The following is a 16,475-nucleotide window of genomic DNA, read 5'->3' on the forward strand; positions in this document are numbered from 1 at the left end:
GACAATGTCTTGCGAGTTCCTGGTGGTTTTTTTTTTCCTCCCCCCCTTTTTCTAAGCCGCTAAGCTGATCCGATCAGCAGATAAGCCGCTAAAAGCCGCTAATAGCGCTAATCCGCTAATCCTTCAATGGGCTTGCTTCGCAGGACGAAAAAACCGCTAGACGAAGAGAATCACAGAACGGATTCTTTTCGTCTTGCGAGGCACCACTGTAGCATATGTAGCATATAAACGGAGTCCTGTGGTACCCAGGATACAAAGCGTGGGGCAGAAATTCAGTCTGGGTCACAATGCAAACCCATCCCAATTTGCACTTCCCCAAACCATCTATGAAACGGAGCACAGCTGCACTTTGAACTTCTCCCAATTTTGCCAGGAGGGTGTACTATTATTATTATTATTATTATTATTATTATTATTATTATTATTATTGATTTGCTAATTGCCTCCTAAACAACCACCTCAGGGCGATGTACAACAAAGACAATTAAGAACAAATGAGAACACTAAAACAGCAGAAAAACAACAACAACATAACAAAACAGTCTTGAGGGATCAACCAGCTGTCGCTCATTAAGCTGAATCAAGCCCCCCCCGCCCAAGATGTTTTATGACTGTTTTATCCCAATGCAATTGGCATTGGGACCATGGCATGGATGGAGGGAGTATTTCACAGAATAATTGAAATGTTATATTGGAAGGGTTCCTGAGCATCGTCCAGTCTAACCCCTCGCAGTGGAGGAATGAATCTTTAAACTCCCCCCCCCTTTTACTATGGTCCTAGTAAATACCCCTCAACAGTTACTTGTTCTGGAAGGGCAGCTTCTGTTGGCTTCTATTTGGGGATTAAAAAAATATTAATCAGGGGTGCAGCATTGAGGGATAAACTTGTCAGTATCTCAGCTCACAGTCAGAGGTAACTGGCCTCCCCCGAGGCAAACTGAGTGAGATACTTGTTTACCTTCCGTCTGCGTCTCCCGGCAGACTAGGTCGTAAACCGGCGATTCTCCTCGTTAGACGTGAGGAGAACACACCCTCTGCTTCTCTCTCCCTGCTTTCCCCCCCAGGGAGGGGAAATGAGACAGACAGGAGTCCTATTTACATGTCTTTTATTCCTGTCATTCAGCAGTACATAGAAACGTGACTGCACCCTTCAGACTCCATCAGAAGAGTCACACCTCCGCCCCTGCACTTCCAGTACAGGTCAGATGACACTTTGAGCTAACATCCGGTGCTCAGTACAGAGAATAGACTGCCCCTTTTTCCCAACAGTACAGTTCGAGACAACAACATCCTGTTTTGCATTCCAGCCATCTGGAGCTGGCTTTTGCATTGCTGCTTTTATCCAACAAAACTGTTCCTCTACCTCCCAATACGGTCCCAATGCAGATCAGGGTCTCCCACGGTTGCTATTTTAAAAATCCTTTAGTAGAAACAAATTCACACACACACACACACACACACACACACACACAAGCAAATAAGTAATGAAGGAGTTGACAACATGGCGCCTGTGGGCACAAGGGCTCCCTTGAGATCTTCCGCCAGAACCCTTGAAAAGTCCATAGATCTGAGACTCTTTCTAGCTCCTTGCTAAGCATTCGTACAGCTCTGTACCATCTCCCAGACTCCTGATTAACCCTCTTCCATTTGACTGGCTTGTGGTTGATTCTCTGTGTGTTTGCGTGTGCGCCTCTTTCTCCCAGACCCAAAACTGGCGAGGCACAAATCTTTAGCCAGCTTCTTTTTTGCGTGTGCATGTTTTAATGTTCCTCTTTTTCCCCGCTCGCCCTGAATTAAGGCTCGCGTGTGTGCGTCCGCGAGCGGAAAGGATCTCCACAAGGCACTTTGTCCACCCAAACCAACCACACAGACACAGGGGGCACAAAAAGCCTGGTGTTGAACAAATAAAGGGTGTCCTAATTAGAACCTCCTTCCTCTTCCTCCTCCAAGCTGCTAGCTAAGCTGCCGGCCGCTCCTCGAAACCACCGGTTTGTCATTCAGATGTGACTCATCCTGACCCTTTTATTCCTCCAACAACTAAGGAAGCTGGGCCCCAGTTTTCATTTTGGCAACGAGGCTTTGTCCTTCGCCCCACCACCCGCAGGAGACAGAACTCCACCCCTTAGGCTGCTTTGAAATAATAATAATAATAATAATAATAATAATAATAATAATAATAATAATGATAATTTATTATTTATACCCTGCCCATCTGCCTGGGTTTCCCCAGCCACTCTGGGCGGCTCCCAACAGAATATTAAAACACAGTAGTCTATTAAACATTAAAAGCTTCCCTAAACAGGACTGCCTTCGGATATCTTCTAAAAGCCTGGTAGTTGTTCTTCTCTTTGACATCTGGTGAGAGGGCGTTCCACAGGGCGGGTGCCACTACCGAGAAGGCCCTCTGCCTGGTTCCCTGTAACTTGGCTTCTCACAGCGAGGGAACCACCAGAATGCCCTCAGAGCTAGACCTCAGTGTCCGGGCAGAACAATGGAGGTGGAGACGCTCCTTCAGGTCTACTGGGCCGAGGCCATTTAGGGCTTTAAAGGTCAGCACCAACACTTTGAATTGTGCTCGGAAACGTACTGGGAGCCAGTGTAGGTCTTTCAAGACCGGTGTTATGTGGTCTCGGTGGCCGCTCCCAGTCACCAGTCTTGTTATCTCTCTGTCATCCATCTATCTACCATATTTTTTGCTCTATAAGACGCACTTCCCCCCTCCTAAAAAGTAAGGGGAAATGTGTGTGCGTCTTATGGAGTGAATGCAGGCTGCGCAGCTATCGCTGAAGCCAGGAGAGCAAAAGGGATCAGTGCACACCGATATATAGAGCGAAAAATACGGTAATTTATATCCCGCCCCTCGTCCCAAAGGTTGCCAGTGCCCTGACCCCACAGTCGGAGGCAGCAATATTCTGGAAACCAAAGGAGGGAAGAGTTGGTCCTGTGTTCGGATCCCTGGGCAGGTTTCCCAGAGGCATCTGGCTGGCCAATGTGAGATCAGGATCCTGGGCCTGATCCGGCTCAGATGGGCCCCAATCAGGCAGGCTCTTCTTGGTTCCGTCCTGCCCAACCTCCGGTGTCAAGTTCAGCCATGGCTCCCTGAAAAGCGCTGCCAATAACTTACTCAAGAGAGGTGGCCAGGAGTGAGATTCATGGGGATGATTAGGAAGGCAGGAGAGGATATATTATTTCATGATATCCTTCCCAACTTGCGCCAGCAAGTTCCATATTCTAGCATAGTTCCAAACATCCCCCTTTTTAAATTACAAAGCAATCGGCTTGTTGCAGACTCATCTGAGTCTTACTATTAAAAGATTCCTTCCTGGTAAAATCCCTCTTAAAAAGAATAAACACAAGAATCTGATTAACGTTAATATAAATGTAATTTACTCACAGATCCATTCAGGTTCACAGATATGTCCCTGAAGGCAGGCTTAGGTTACATAACAACTAGAACTGCAGTCATACCTCATGTTACGTCTGCTTCATGTTACGTTCTTTCAGGTTATGTCCCGCGGCGGCCCGGAAGTACCGGAAAGGGTTACTTCCGGGTTTCGCCGCTCGCACATAAACAGAAGCGCAAAATGGCATCACACGCATGCGCAGAAGTGGTGAATCGCAACCTGCACATGCATAAACGCACCGCTGTGGGTTGCGCTCTTTTCATGTTGCGAATGGGCCTCTGGAATGGATCCCATTCGCAATCAGAGGTACCACTGTGTTCCATAAATAAGTTAGTCCCAAGTGACTGCGACTAGACGGTCACTTCTCCAAACACACAGCAACATACAAAATGGAGAACACACACTGATCAGAACATGGAGGCCGTGTTCTCCTCCATGCGAGTACAACAGACCACCCCCTCTTCAAGTCACATGTAGTGGAAGTCTGTCCCAGCTCGGGAGGAAACAGGAAGTCTTCTCCTGAGTGGTGCAAAACATCCCCTAAGATGTCCACTGTAGGAATGTTGTACTGGACTGCAGTTTTACATCCCACAAGATTCCCTTCCCCATTGAGCCTGTCCATGGGGCGTTTTAGCCATGGTGAAAGGTCTGTGTGGTTGGTTCGGATGAGGAAAGCCGTGGGATCTTTGGGTTGGCTTCTCTGGCTGGGGGAGGAAGCAGGACTTCCCCAAGAAGCCTTTAACTTGACTTTAATTCTCCTCTTTTTCTTCAGGGCAGCACTGGCCTCGGCCCACCAATGCCACCCTCTCCCCAAGACTCTCAGTGTGCTGAAGAACACCCCACAAGTGAAAGGCATGCACACAATCATCCGGTGAGTTGGGTGCCTTGTTCTAAGTTCTTTTCAGCACCACGGAGAGCTCCTGGCGAGCCGCTTACTCCATTGAGAGCAGGAAGCAAACTGTTGCCTGTTGAGCATCCACCTTTAGACCCCCCCCCTTTCCTGTACTCTGCCACACAAGTGGCAAGAAAGGAGAGTTTGACAAAACAATGGGAAGAACTTTCTGACAGTAAGAGCAGTTTGACGGGGGAACCGTCTCCCTCGGGAGGTTGTAGACTCCCCTTCCTTGGAGGCTTTTAAGCAGTGGTTGTGTGGCCATTTGTCATGGATGCTTTAGCTAAGATTACAGCATCGCAGGGGGTTGGACTAGATGACCCTCAGGTCCCTTCCAACTCTTATAATTCCATGAACCTAATACCTTCTTTCTCTCCTCTTTGTTACCCTTTCAGGGACAAGGAGACAAGTCGGGATGAGTTTATATTCTACTCCAAACGGCTGATGCGTCTCCTCATTGAACATGCACTGTCCTTCCTGCCTTTCCAGGTAGGCTGATCAAAGCGTTCTTCCAAACTACGGGTAGGCAAACTAAGGCCCTGAGGCAGGATCTGGCCCAATCGCCTTCTAAATCCGGCCTGCGGACAGTCCAGGAATCAGCGTGCTTTTACATGAGTAGAATGTGTCCTTTTATTTAAAATGCATCTCTGGGTTATTTGTGGGGCATAGGAATTCGTTCATTTCCCCCCAAAAAATATAGTCTGGCCCTGCCCCCCACAGGGTCTGAGGGACAGTGGACCGGCCCCCTGCTGAAAAAGTCTGCTGACCCCTGTTCCAAACCATGGCTGAGCTGATAGGGATCAGGACTCTTTTGAAAGTGGATCCCATCTCTTTGGGTGGTTTGTCACAGTATCATTGGGAGGGAGCAGGCAGCGTGCTCATTTTGCATCCTCTTGATTGGTTGGGATCACCCATGTGACCTCTATAAGTGGCATTGCCCTCGCTCAAAATGGCGCCCATCTCCCATCTGATTAGTTGCATTCTATTGCAATGTTGCCTCCTGTTTAAAATCTCCAATGGCTTGGGATTGCTTGAGGGAAATACAGAGGGGAAATGACTGATTTGGCACCAGACTGTGAGGCAGGGAGGTGATTTGTGAACAGCGTCAAACAGCTATGAGAAAAGCAGAGTTGGGGGGCTTTCGGAGAGTGAGGTTTGCCCCACCTGAAATCATGGATTTCAAGCTAGAGGGTGGACCTGGAAAACGTTCTATTCAGCCCTAAATCTAAGAAGAAAATTTGAGGGCAGGTGATGCCACAAAAGCAGTGGCGTTCAAGTCCAGAGATGAGTTTTCTTCTCTTGCTGAAAACAGTTTAAAGACGCAATATTAGGCTAAACTTAATTATGCCCCAAAAGTGACCTTACTTGCTCATAAAACCCTCTAGAACCTCACCCTCTCTCTCTGCACCCTTTTTGTGGCCTGGGAAGAGAGCTGGATAGAAATGGTTTCAGTGATGGGCGCTTGCATTCTGCCCTAAGGAAACCTGGATTTGCAGCCTGCATAAGTTGTTTTTTAAAAATGCACACGTCTGTTTGTTTTGCGTAATTTATTCTGCTTTTCTGCCACTGACGAGCTCCGTATTTCTCACTTGGACTCTGTCCCTGCCCAAATTCCCTATTAATTCCTGTGTGCTGTTGCCTTTCCAGACCTGCACAGTTCAGACCCCGCAAGGGCAGGACTATGAAGGCCGAAATTACAGTGGGAAGCAAGTAAGTGTCGCTGGCAGAGGATTCTCAAAGCAGAGTCCGGATAAAACCATTGGTGTGTGAAACCTGCTTCTGTTTTGATTCATAGTTCCAGCTTTCTGCTTGTGGCATCTTCTATTTGGGACAAATCTTAACTCTCTCTTTTCGTATTGCGGTGTTTTGAGGGGATATTTGCTGAAGCCTTTGACAGGTGCTGTGCTGGCAGTCACTCCTGAACCTGTCGGTGTCACAATAGTGACCCCTGGGTTTCTGTATCTGCACATTCAGTAGTTTTCAATAACTCGGAGCTTTTGGACAGCTTTCTCCTAAAAATAGCACACATCTGGGTCTGAGCATCCTTGAGTCTGGTGCACCTGGAGAGTGTTGGAACTGTGGGATGGAAAGCCAGCTGGCTTGCCCCAGCCGGAGCGTGTCCCTTCTCAGCCTTGCCATTGCGGAGATCCATCAGTCATCCTCCGACGTGCGTCCGCGACTCATGCTACTGTGCATGCAAGAGCACACATTACTCAGCAGAGTAAACACACAACAGATCAGGCTCGAGGCGTGGATACTATACTAAACTACGCATTTATGATACATAAATCAGGACAAAGAAAAACATGGCTTCCCTCCTTGTCGTTCTTCTCGGAGAGAGAGAAAACAAAAGCAATACAGAGCGGAAGTTCCGCTCACGGGACTCCAGCAATCTGTGCTGGAATGTAAACAGACATGTCACATGTAACAATCCCACGTATCTGCAGCAAAGGGTGGAATGGAATTCCCAATTCAACCTGACACAAAAGGAAAGAACAGGCCCAGTTTCTGTTGAGAAGACCCACCAGCAACTGAAGGAAGCAAGAGGATTATGTAGCAAGAGAAAGGTTTTCTACTATTTAAAAGATTTTCTAATTGATTAATTGCCTAGCTTCACTCGGTTTAAAATTAATTAACCGATTCAATTCAAATGCATTTGGTATCACTTTAATAAAGGCTCCTTTTCCAGGATCCTGAAAAAGAGGGATAATTTATCGGAGAACAGCTGGGCAGATGACAAACTCCCACTGAGTCTTCCTGAAAAACACTGGTGTTGATTTTTTAAAAAAGGAATACTTCTCAAGAATGCTTGGAGTGAAGCGGTGGGGAGATTTCAGTGTTTGATTAAGTATTCTTAGAGAAACACACACACAAATCCACACTAGGTTTAAAAAAGGGTAAAAGACTCCTGGACTGTTAAGTCCAGGCAAAGGTGGCTATGGGGTTGCGGCGCTCATCTCGCTTTCAGTCCGAGGGAGCCGGCATTTGTCCACAGACAGCTTTCCGGGATTAAACTGCTACTGGTGCACGGAGGACCATAACGAGTGCCAGAGTGCATGGAAACACTGTTTACCTTCCTGCCGCAATGGTACCTATTTATCTACTTGCACTGGTGTGCTTTTGAACTGCTAGGTTGGCAGGAGCTGGGACAGAGCAACAGAAGCTCACCCCTTTGCGGGGATTCGAACCGACGACCTTCCAATCGGCAAGCCCAAGAGGCTCAGTGGTTTAGACCACAGCGCCAACCACGTCCCTTAGCAAATCCACACTACCAGAGGGTGAAGCGTGCACTGACAATTCTTGCCAGGGATCATGGGACTGCTGTTTCCTCTGCCTCCCAACTCAATGTAGAAGGCAGAGTAACCCCAAGTACCAATCTTGCCGGCAGGAAATGACTGTCCTAGGGAAATTGTGTTTGCCCTGCAGCCTGATTTCCGCTTAACAACCAGGTGGAAAGAGCTCTCCTGTCTCTGGCAAGCCCACCTCCCCACCAGCTACCCCCTCCCTTCTCAAAGGAAAGGAGCTTTCTACTTGGAAAGGGTTTGGAACTTGCAAGGAGAGCTGGCCAACGTTACAGATGAACCCCTTTTCGAACCGAACCCCGTCTGGGCCCACTTTGAAACAGAGCGGAGCTTTTTCAGCTCACTCATTTGTCTAAGGCAGGCATGAACACAACTCCACAGAACTTCGCTTGAAAACGGAAGAACAAGGCAGCGACTCCTTTGTATTCCTTTATGTCAACGACACAGCCTGATCACCTGGAGGTGATTCTTTTTACTTAGCCGCCACGTTCTAAGAAATGCAGAATGGTGAGATAGAAGAAGAAGAAGAAGAAGAAGAAGAAGAAGAAGAGGAGGAGGAGGAGGAGGAGGAGGAGGAGGAGGAGGAGGAATTTGGATTTGATATCCTGCTTTTCACTACCCTAAGGAGTCTCAAGGGGATGCGGGTGGCACTATGGGTTAAGCCACAGAGCCTAGGACTTGCCGATCAGAAGGTCAGTGGTTCAAATCCCTGCAACAGGATGAGCTCCCATTGCTCGGTCTCTGCTCCTGCCAACCTAGCAGTTCGAAAGCATGTCAAAGTGCAAGTAGATAAATAGGTACTGCTCCGGCGGGAAGGTAAATGGTGTTTCCGTGCGCTGCTCTGGTTCTCCAGAAGCGGCTTAGTCATGCTGGCCACATGACCCAGAAGCTGTACGCCGGCTCCCTTGGCCAGTAAAGCGAGATGAGTGCCGCAACCCCAGAGTCGGCCACGACTGGACCTAATGGTCAGGGGTCCCTTTACCTTTAAGGAGTCTCAAAGCGGCTAACAATCTCCTTTTCCCTTCCCCCCCCTCAGCAAACACTCTGTGAGGTGAGTGAGGCTGAGAGACTTCAGAGAAGTGTGACTAGCCCAGGGTCACCCAGCAGCTGCATGTGGAGGAGAGGGGAATCGAACCCAGTTCACCAGATTACGAGTCCACCGCTCTTAACCACTACACCACACTGGCAGTAGAGAGCTGGAGGAATTATACTTGTGGGTTTCCACCTTGTCCTCTGTCTTTCAGATTACCGGTGTGTCCATTTTGAGGGCTGGGGAGACCATGGAGCCAGCGCTGCGGGCCGTTTGTAAGGATGTCCGGATTGGCACCATCCTCATCCAGACCAACCGGTATACGGGGGAGCCAGAGGTACATATCCAGGCCTGGTATGGGGCAAGGGCTTAGTAGTGGCCTGAGCTACTTGGCCACCTTTCTAGCGGTATCCCAAACCCCTCAAAACTCAAGGCATTGTTGCTCTGCACTGTGGTCCTGTTAATACGGTTATTGGTCGGTTTTGTGGCTTGTTATTTTATGATTTTAATGAGACTGAGTTTGGGGCGGTATCCTGCTAACGTGTCCTTCCAGCACAAGGATCTGTGCTCCTGCAAGAGAACTTTCCCCCCTTTCCCCCCTTGCACCCCCTTAATCTGTTCCAGGGGCTCCCCCAACCCATCCAGAGCAGATTTGGGAAGGGCGCTGGGTGTGCCTAGGGAGAAAGTTCTATTGTGCAAGCATTGCACTGATATTATTTGGATACCATCGTCAGTCTTTAATTCTGATATTTTTGTAACCTGTCCTGGGACCTTTTGGTCAAGGGCTAGCTAGAAGTGGGTTGTGGCCAGCTAAATTTTGGGTCTGCACCCATTGAAACGGATGTTTCCATTAGTTTCAATGGGTCTGCTCTGAGCATGACTTGCATTTGATACAATCTATTATTATTATTATTATTATTATTATTATTATTATTATTCAGCTTCTTGTTCTTTGATGGCATAGCTCATGCTACTTTAAGAGGGCTGATGATGGAGAAGAAGAGTGATAACAAAGATATTTAAGCAGTGTTGCTCAATAGATACAGGCCAGCCCAACGTCCTGTCCGGCAAGATCAAAGAGATCAGGTGGATATTGAAGGAGTCCATTAATTTTGTGTAGTCCATCCTTTGCCAGCTGAGTGTCCTTCAAATCTTTTGGACTACAATTCGCGTCAGCCCAGCCACAAATAGGCAATGGTGTACAGTGGGCATGAATAAAACTTAATATTGCTGACAATGCAATGCTTTGCAGCACTCTTTGACCAGGAGTACGTTTCCAAGCACAATTCAAAGTGTTGGTGCTGACCTTTAAAGCCCTAAACGGCCTCGGTCCAGTATACCTGAAGGAGCGTCTCCACCCTCATCGTCCAGCTCAGACACTGAGATCCAGCGCCGAGGGCCTTCTGGCGGTTCCCTCGCTGTGAGAAGCCAAGTTACAGGGAACCAGGCAGAGGGCCTTCTCGGTGGTGGCGCCCGCCCTGTGGAACGCCCTCCCACCAGATGTCAAAGAGAAAAACAACTACCTGACATTCAGAAGACATTTGAAGGCAGTCCTGTTTAGGGAAGCGTTTAATGTTTAACAGACTACAGTGGTGCCTCGCAAGACGAAATTAATTCGTTCCGCAAGTTTTTTCTTCTTGCGAGTTTTTCGTCTTGCGAAGCACGGTTTCCCATAGGAATGCATTGAAAATCAATTAATGCGTTCCTAGGGAAACCGCTTGCCAGGCAGGCGGTGCGGAGAAGGGCTTTTCTCCCCACCGCAAGCCTTCAGGACAGGTACGGGAACAGAGGGGAAGGTGCGCAGCGCTTCTCCTCTGTTCCCGGGGCTTGCGTGGGAGGAGGGTTTTTCCTCCCCACCGCCAACATTCAGAACAGCATTCTGAATGTTGGCGGTGGGAAGGAAAACCCTCCTCCCACCCCAACTCTTCAGGAAAGCCATCCGATGCCGGGTGGCGGGAGAAGGTGTCCCCCCGGCATCGGAGCTTGGTTCCGATGCCGCGCGGCGGGAGGAGGCGTTCCCCCGCCGCCGCCCGGCATCGGAGCTTGGTTCCGATGCCGCGCGGCGGGAGGAGGCGTTCCCCCGCCGCCGCCCGGCATCGGAGCTTGGTTCCGATGCCCGGCGGCGGGAGGAGGCGTTCCCCCGCCGCCGCCCGGCATCGGAGCTTGGTTCCGATGCCGCGCGGCGGGAGGAGGCGTTCCCCCGCCGCCGCCCGGCATCGGAGCTTGGTTCCGATGCCCGGCGGCGGGAGGAGGCGTTCCCCCGCCGCCGCCCGGCATCGGAGCTTGGTTCCGATGCCCGCGGCGGGAGGAGGCGGTCCCCCGCCGCCGCCCGGCATCGGAGCTTGGTTCCGATGCCGCGCGGCGGGAGGAGGCGTTCCCCCGCCGCCGCCCGGCATCGGAGCTTGGTTCCGATGCCGCGCGGCGGGAGGAGACGTTCCCCCGCCGCCGCCAGGCATCGGAGCTTGGTTCCGATGCCCGGCGGCGGGAGGAGGCGTTCCCCCCCGCACGGGCATCGGAGCTTCGTTCCGATGCCCGGCGGCGGGAGGAGGTCCGAGGACAGTGGGGAAGACGCCCTGCGCTTCCCCGCTGTCCCTGAGATTTCCCTATGGGCTGTCGTCTTGCGAAGCAAGCCCATAGGGAAATTCGTATTGCGAAGCGCCTCCGAAACGGAAAACCCTTTCGTCTAGCGGGTTTTCCGTCTTGCGAGGCGTTCGTCTTGCGGGGTACCACTGTACTGTCTTTTAATATGTTGAAAGCTGCCCAGGGTGGCTGGGAAGACCCAGCCAGATGGGCAGGGTATAAATAAATTATTATTATTATTATTATTATTAAGCTTTCCAGAAGTTGTTGGCCAAAACACCCAGAGGGCACCAGGTTAGGGAAGACTGGCCTAGTCTATATCCACCTCTGGGCTCACTTGATGGTACTCGCCAACTTTTGTCTTGGGGGATGTGGGTTGCCCACAGTGACCCTATGCAAGGAATGAGCAGGGCACTCCTGCTGGGGACACTTCCCTCCCTGCTTGCCGTCTCTGAACGCTCCCTTCCTCCTTCTCCCTCCTCCAGCTGCATTATCTGAGGCTTCCGAAGGACATCAGTGAAGATCACGTGATCCTCATGGACTGTACGGTCTCTACAGGAGCAGCAGCCATGATGGCTGTGAGGGTGTTGCTGGTAAGGGAGGCAGGTGGCGTGGGACAGCTTTGACTTAGCTGTTGGGAGAGAAGGAAAGAGGCTGTTGGGAGGGAAAGAGGCAGTTGGGAGGGAAGGGAAGAGGCTGTTGGGAGGGAAGGAAAGAGGCTGTTGGGAGGGAAGGGAAGAGGCTGTTGGGAGGGAAGGAAAGAGACAGTTGGGAGGGAGGGAAAGAGGCTGTTGGGAGGGAAGGAAAGAGGCTGTTGGAAGGGAAGGGAAGAGGCTGTTGGGAGGGAAGGAAAGAGACAGTTGGGAGGGAAAGAAAGAGGCTATTGGAAGGGAAGGAAAGAGGCTGTTGGGAGGGAGGGAAAGAGGCTGTTGGGAGGCAAGGAAAGAGGCTGTTGGGAGGGAAGGAAAGAGGCAGTTGGGAGGGAAGGAAAGAGGCAGTTGGGAGGGAAGGATAAAGGCTGTTGGGAGGGAAGGAAAGAGGCTGTTGGGAGGGAAGGGAATGGGCAATTGGGAGGGAAGGAAAGAGGCTGTTGGGAGGGAAGGAAAGAGGCAGTTGGGAGGGAAGGAAAGAGGCAGTTGGGAGGGAAGGATAAAGGCTGTTGGGAGGGAAGGAAAGAGGCTGTTGGGAGGGAAGGAAGGAGGCTGTTGGGAGGGAAGGAAAGAGGCAGTTGGGAGAGAAGGATAAAGGCTGTTGGGAGGGAAGGAAAGAGGCTGTTGGGAGGGAAGGGAATGGGCAATTGGGAGGGAAGGAAAGAGGCTGTTGGGAGGGAAGGAAAGAGGCAGTTGGGAGGGAAGGAAAGAGGCAGTTGGGAGGGAAGGATAAAGGCTGTTGGGAGGGAAGGAAGGAGGCTGTTGGGAGGGAAGGGAATGGGCAGTTGGGAGGGAAGGAAAGAGGCTGTTGGGAGGGAAGGGAAGAGGCTGTTGGGAGGGAGGGAAAGAGGCTGTTGGGAGGGAAGGGAAAGGGCAGTTGGGAGGGAAGGAAAGAGGCAGTTGGGAGGGAAGGAAAGAGGCAGTTGGGAGGGAAGGAAAGAGGCAGTTGGGAGGGAAGGATAAAGGCTGTTGGGAGGGAAGGAAGGAGGCTGTTGGGAGGGAAGGGAATGGGCAGTTGGGAGGGAAGGAAAGAGGCTGTTGGGAGGGAAGGGAATGGGCAGTTGGGAGGGAAGAGGCAGTTGGGAGGGAAGGAAAGAGGCAGTTGTGAGGGAAAGAGGTAGTTGGGAGGGAAGGGAAGAGGCAGTTGGGAGGGAAGGAAAGAGGCTGTTGGGAGGGAAGGGAATGGGCAGTTGGGAGGGAAGGAAAGAGGCTGTTGGGAGGGAAGGGAATGGGCAGTTGGGAGGGAAGGAAAGAGGCTGTTGGGAGGGAAGGAAAGAGGCAGTTGGGAGAGAAGGATAAAGGCTGTTGGGAGGGAAGGAAAGAGGCTGTTGGGAGGGAAGGGAATGGGCAGTTGGGAGGGAAGGAAAGAGGCTGTTGGGAGGGAAGGAAAGAGGCAGTTGGGAGGGAAGGAAAGAGGCAGTTGGGAGGGAAGGAAAGAGGCTGTTGGGAGGGAAGGAAAGAAGCAGTTGGGAGAGAAGGAAAGAGGCTGTTGGGAGGGAAGGAAAGAGGCTGTTGGGAGGGAGAGAAAGAGGCTGTTGGGAGGGAGGGAAGAAGGCTGTTGAGAGGGAGAGAAAGAGGCTGTTGGGAGGGAGGGAAGAAGGCTGTTTGGAGGGAGAGAAAGAGGCTGTTTGGAGGGAGAGAAAGAGGCTGTTGGGAGGGAGAGAAAGAAGCTGTTGGGAGGGAGAGAAAGAGGCTGTTGGGAGGGAGAGAGAAAAGAGGCTGTTGGGAGAGAGAGAAAGAGGCTGTTGGGAGAGCGAGAAAGAGGCTGTTGGGAGGGAGGTAAAAAGGCTGTTGGGAGGGAGGAAAAGAGGCTGTTGGGAGGGAGGAAAAGAGGCTGTTGGGAGGGAAGGGAAGAGGCTGAGGGAGGGAGGGAAAGAGGCTGTTGGGAGGGAAGGGAAGAGGTAACAGCACTCCCCTCTGAACATTAGAAATGAAGGGAACAATGCTGAGTATTTCATCTGACTGTCCGCCTGAAGCATAAGCTGGGTGCGGGAAAACCAGATGTTGCTGAACTACAATTCCCACAGCCAGTGACCAGGGTTGTTGGGAGTTGTAGTTCCGTAACACCCAGAGGGCCAGAGGGCAAGCTGGGGAGTGAAACTAAATGGCCGAAACCCTCTTCTTTCTCAGGACCACGACGTCCCAGAGGACAAGATATTCCTCCTCTCCCTGCTGATGGCCGAGATGGGCGTCCACTCTGTCGCTTACGCCTTCCCGCAGGTGAAGATCATCACGACAGCCGTGGACAAGAAAGTGAACGACCTCTTCCGCATCATCCCTGGTATTGGTGAGTGGCCAGGGTTAGGAGGTCCTGTCTTGAGCCAGCGAAGCTTCTGAATACCCGTTACTGGAAACATCAAAAGGGGAGAGTTTCTCTTATGCTCATATCCCAATTATGTGTTTCCACTGTGAGAACAGGATGCTGGACTGGAGTGGCCCTGATCCAGCAACCAGCTCTTCCTTATGTTCTTACGGTTGTCGGATCCCTGGAAAAGCTTTTGAGTTTTTCATTCTCTGATGGCTCAGAGCTGCTTGCAAGCAATAATATAATTCCTAACCATCACCATTGATGCAGAAAATAAGGGGTCGTTTCTTAGCATTGTGGTTTTTTCCCCCTAGCTGCAGAGAGTTTGAATAAGGCAGGCATAGGCAAACTCAGCCCTCCAGATGTTTTGAGACTACAGTTCCCATCATCCCTGACCACTGGTCCTGTTAGCTAGGGGTGATGGGAGTTGTAGTCGCAAAACATCTGGAGGGCAGAGTTTGCCTATGCCTGGAATAAGGCATCTGAAGGCAGCCGTGTATAGGAAAGTTTTTAAATGTTTGATGTTTTACTGCGGTCTTACAGTTGTTGGAAGCCACCCAGAGTGGCTGCAGTATGGGTGGCATAGAAATGTAATAATAATAATAATAGTTGTAAAAACAAGAAACATAATTCCAACCAGGGCACACCAGTGGGTCCCACAAGGCAGACTTCTTTTCAGCATATGACAAAAGCCGGACAATGGAGATTCATCTCTGTGGGGAGTTCCACAATTTAGGGTCTGCCTCAGAGAAAGCCCTCTCCTTGGCCAGCTTTCCCCGCACTTCCGAGGTTGCTGGAAATACCCAAGAGAGTCTCCTCTGCCAGATTTAACACCCGAGAAGTGGGCAAGGCTTCAAGCACGCTCCTGCCACCAGCTTGATTTGTGAAGGTGGCAAATTTCCAGGATTTGCTGGACGCGCATGAAACGGGTTGCAATAATGAGAATCTAGCAGAAGGACTTTGGGGTTTTTGCCAGACGGGAACGTTCTGGGCACATCTCTGAATAGCACAGACACAGCTCAGCGTTCTTCCTACGTGCACAAGGGTTTCTCGTAGCTCTTCCTAATTCCCGTTCCCTCCTGCCTCCCTCTAGGAAATTTTGGAGATCGATACTTTGGCACGGATGCGCCTCCCGACTGGAGTGACGAAGAAGACCTCCTGGACTCATAGCAAGCTCCTCTTTTGTAAAGGAACCACTCTGGAGGGAAAGAGGCTTCTGCACTGCACCTTAACCCCCCCCCAAAACGCCCCCCCCAACATTTGCAAAGAGACTATCGCACTGCACCACAGTTTTTTCTTACTCATCTTCCATCAGAGGCCGTGACTGAGAGCATATTTTTTGGGAAATGGAGCGGATGACGAGAGATGCTTGCTGCCTTTTTTTACGTGCTCAAGAGCGTTTCTGAGCCTAGAGGCAATGTATTTTAATTTAAAGATTTACTATAACTTATTTTATTAAAAAAAAGAGAGAATGTTTCAGCTAAGTTTCAAGTGTCTTGTTGACGATGGGTGTCAATCATGCCCAACTAACCAAGCAGTTCAACCATCTTTTGTGTTAATGCGGCCACAGACCCAACTTTTGTCTCCTGGAGAGGCAGTAAAGGCAGCTAGTGAGCCTTGTGGTTAAGTGGAGATTTGAACCCTGGACTCCCAGGTCCCAGTCCAACACTTTTAGCCACCACACCAGCTCAAGAGTTTTTAAAACGGTCTTATCCAGATGGGGTAGCCCTTAGAGAAAAAGAAGCATTGTGTCGTATGAGCCTTGCAGCTGCAATAGTTTATACAGGACATAGAATACAGTCATACCTTGGAAGCCAAACGCCTTGGCACTCGTACATTTTGGCTCCTGAACGCCGCAAGCTCAGAAGTAAGTGTTCTGGTTTGCAAGCGTCCTTTGGAACCTGAACATCCAGTGCGACTTCGGCGGCTTCCGATTGGCTGCAGGAGCTTCCTGCAACCAATTGGAAGCCGCGCCTTGGCTCCCAAACGTTTTGGAAGTCAAACGGACTTCCGGAACGGATTCCGTTTGACTTCCGAGGTACAGGTGTACTGGAAAGGCATTCCTCAGTTGAGAGAATGGCTTTTATGTACAGAAGAGTTAGCAGGAATAAAGCTGCGGAGGAATGGAGAAGCTTTAGGGAATTTTTGAATGCAGAGTAAAAACTCTAATTAAGAGCCACACCTTCCACTTAACCGTAATCCTTTATAGGAGTGTTTTTGATATTATATGACCCATTTTCCAGAATACCATGATTTGTAATTTGGGCTGTTTATTCTGTTGTGCATTGCAGTTTTGATGCAGTTAGTAAAAA

General features: G+C 50.4%; 1 protein-coding gene across 5 annotated transcripts in view; it reads left to right on the forward strand.

Moving 5' to 3' along the window:
• Positions 1 to 15,642, forward strand: part of UCKL1 (uridine-cytidine kinase 1 like 1) — a 79,441-nt gene extending 63,799 nt beyond the window's left edge. For all 5 annotated transcript variants that reach the window (XM_082226105.1, XM_082226107.1, XM_082226104.1 and 2 more), the window contains exons 9-15: positions 4,177 to 4,275; positions 4,692 to 4,785; positions 5,944 to 6,006; positions 8,843 to 8,965; positions 11,694 to 11,801; positions 13,989 to 14,145; positions 15,257 to 15,642. In XM_082226105.1, coding sequence (XP_082082231.1) covers positions 4,177 to 4,275; positions 4,692 to 4,785; positions 5,944 to 6,006; positions 8,843 to 8,965; positions 11,694 to 11,801; positions 13,989 to 14,145; positions 15,257 to 15,333 — 721 coding nt within the window. In that variant the 3' untranslated portion in view covers positions 15,334 to 15,642. The remainder of the gene's footprint in view (positions 1 to 4,176; positions 4,276 to 4,691; positions 4,786 to 5,943; positions 6,007 to 8,842; positions 8,966 to 11,693; positions 11,802 to 13,988; positions 14,146 to 15,256) is intronic.
• Positions 15,643 to 16,475: the final 833 nt, after the last annotated feature.

Source organism: Podarcis vaucheri (assembly GCF_965113315.1).
Source record: "Podarcis vaucheri genome assembly, chromosome: 6".
NCBI lineage: Eukaryota > Metazoa > Chordata > Lepidosauria > Squamata > Lacertidae > Podarcis > Podarcis vaucheri.